This window comes from Trypanosoma conorhini (assembly GCF_003719485.1).
Source record: "Trypanosoma conorhini strain 025E chromosome Unknown Tco_14.4_contig_01259, whole genome shotgun sequence".
Classification (NCBI taxonomy): Eukaryota; Euglenozoa; class Kinetoplastea; order Trypanosomatida; family Trypanosomatidae; genus Trypanosoma; species Trypanosoma conorhini.
This window is the reverse complement of record NW_021705352.1, coordinates 498-3061: the sequence shown is the minus strand read 5'-3', so window position 1 is coordinate 3061 and position 2564 is coordinate 498. Positions and strand designations below refer to the sequence as shown.

General features: G+C 62.1%; 1 protein-coding gene across 1 annotated transcript, besides 2 other annotated features; it reads right to left on the bottom strand.

Moving 5' to 3' along the window:
* Positions 1-167: 167 nt before the first annotated feature.
* Positions 168-2153, bottom strand: Tco025E_09744 (heat shock protein 70; the record flags this gene model as incomplete). The annotated part of the gene is made up of 1 exon (XM_029376553.1): positions 168-2153. The coding sequence occupies one exon, from the start codon at positions 2151-2153 to the stop codon at positions 168-170; it is 1986 nt and encodes a 661-aa protein (XP_029223336.1).
* A 133-nt stretch (positions 2154-2286) lies between these two features.
* Positions 2287-2312: a microsatellite.
* Positions 2313-2401: 89 nt separating this feature from the next.
* Positions 2402-2447: a microsatellite.
* Between the last annotated feature and the right edge of the window lie 117 nt (positions 2448-2564).

Sequence of the window (2564 nt, the reverse complement as noted above, 5' to 3'; positions counted from 1 at the left end):
TAGGGGAGGGGAATCACAAAAAAAAAAAAGAAGAAAAGCCAACGGATTAAATAGTGGCGGCCGCCTGAGTTCGCCGTGGCCCCTCACGATCTAATACGAGGAGAAGCAGCAGCCCACTCGCCCAAGGAGAGGTGCCGCCGTGCGAAGTTTCTTGGGGGGCCACGCGCTCAGTCAACCTCCTCCACCTTTGGCCCCGACGACGACGACGGGGGCGCGCCGCCGGGCATTCCTCCGGGCATACCTCCGGGCATACCGCCGGGCATTCCTCCAGGCATACCGCCGGGCATGCCGCCACCCGCGCCCATGCCCTGGTACATCTTCGTCATGATGGGCGTGCACACGTTCTCCAGCTCCTTCTGGCGGTGCTCGTACTCCTCCTTGCTGGCCTCATGGTTGTTGTTCAGCCATTGCAGAGCCTCCTCCACGGCACTCGTGATTGTGTTCTTGTCGGCCTCGTCAATCTTGCCGGCCACGTTCGGCTCGTTCACGGTGTTCTTCATCGAAAAGGCGTAGTTCTCCAGGCCGTTCTTTGCATCGATGCGCTCCCGCTGCTCCTTGTCCTGCGCCTCGTACCTGGCCGCCTCCGACACCATGCGCTCGATGTCGTCCTTGCTCAGACGGCCCTTGTCGTTCGTGATGACGATCTGGTTGCGCTTGCCAGTGCCCTTCTCCTCCGCGGAGACGTTCAGGATGCCGTTGGCGTCGAGGTCAAAGGTCACCTCAATCTGCGGCACGCCGCGCGGCGCCGGCGGGATGCCGGACAGGTCGAATGTGCCGAGCAGGTGGCAGTCCTTCGTCATCGCACGCTCGCCCTCGAAGACCTGGATGTGCACGCCCGGCTGGTTGTCCGCGTAGGTCGAGAAGATCTGGCTCTTCTTGGTGGGGATCGTCGTGTTGCGCTTAATCAGCGACGTCATCACGCCGCCGGCAGTCTCGATGCCCAGCGTCAGCGGCGTCACGTCAAGCAGCAGCAGGCCCTCCGTCTGCTTGCTCTTGCCGCCGGTGAGGATGAAGGCCTGCACGGCGGCGCCGTACGCCACAGCCTCGTCGGGGTTGATGCTCTTGTTCAGCTCCTTGCCGCCAAAGAAGTCGGACACCAGCTGCATCACCTTCGGGATGCGGGTGGAGCCGCCGACGAGCACCACATCGTGCACGGCGCGCTTGTCCATCTTGGCGTCCTGCAGCACACGCTCCACCGGCTGCAGCGTGCCACGGAAGAGGTCGCCGCAGAGCTCCTCGAAGCGGGCACGGGTGATGGTCGTCTGGAAGTCCACGTTGTCGAACAACGCGTCGATCTCGATCGTCGCCTGCGCCGCGGACGACAGCGTGCGCTTGGCGCGCTCGCAGGCGGTGCGGAGGCGGCGCAGCGCGCGCTGGCTCGTCGTCATGTCCTTGCCCCTGTTCTTCCGCTTGAACTCGTCCGTGAAGTGCGAGACGAGGCGGTTGTCGAAGTCCTCGCCGCCCAGGTGCGTGTCGCCGTTCGTCGCCTTCACCTCGAAGATGCCGCCGTCGATCGTCAGCAGGGTGACGTCGAACGTGCCGCCGCCGAGGTCGAAGATGAGCACGTGGCGCTCCTTGCCCTCCTCCACCTTGTCCAGCCCGTACGCAATGGCGGCGGCCGTCGGCTCGTTGATGATCCGCAGCACCTCCATCCCCGCAATCGTGCCGGCGTCCTTCGTCGCCTGCCGCTGCGAGTCGTTGAAGTACGCCGGCACCGTCACCACGGCCTTCTTCACCTGCTTCCCCAGGTACGACTCCGCAACCTCCTTCATCTTCAGCAGCACCATCGAGCTCACCTCCTCCGGGTTGAACGTCTTCGTCTCGCCGCGGAACTGCACCTGGATCACCGGCTTGTCGTCGCCCTTCGCGATGACCTTGAAGGGCCAGTGCTTCATGTCCGACTGCACAACGGAGTCGCTGAACTTCCGCCCAATGAGGCGCTTCGCGTCGAAGACGGTGTTCGTCGGGTTCATCGCAACCTGGTTCTTCGCGGCATCGCCGATCAGGCGCTCCGTGTCGGTGAACGCCACGTACGACGGCGTCGTGCGGTTGCCCTGATCGTTCGCAATGATCTCCACGCGCTCGTTCTGCCACACACCGACGCACGAGTACGTCGTGCCGAGGTCGATGCCGATGGCGCCTTCGAAGGTCATTTTGCTCCCGCTGTTTGGTTTGCCTGCCTTTTGCTTTTCTCGCCGATGCTTGAAACTTTCAACTTCTGTTGGCTCAGGCGCACCCGCGCCGCAGGGCAGCGGGGGGAGAGGAGAAATGGAGGGCGTGCGGAGGCACACACACACACACACACACACGCAGGCGGCAGCGGCGCCTTCCGCAGCCGCAGCGCCCCCAACCGCGCAAGCACCACCGCGGCAGCAACAGTAACAACAATAACCGTAACAACAATAGTAATAATAGTAGTAATAATAGTAATAATAATAATAATAATAGGGGAGGGAAATCAAACAAAAAAAAAAGAAGAAAAGACCAAACGGAATTAAATAGTGGCGGCCGCCTGAGTTCGCCGTGGCCCCTCACGATCTAATACGAGGAGAAGCAGCAGCCCA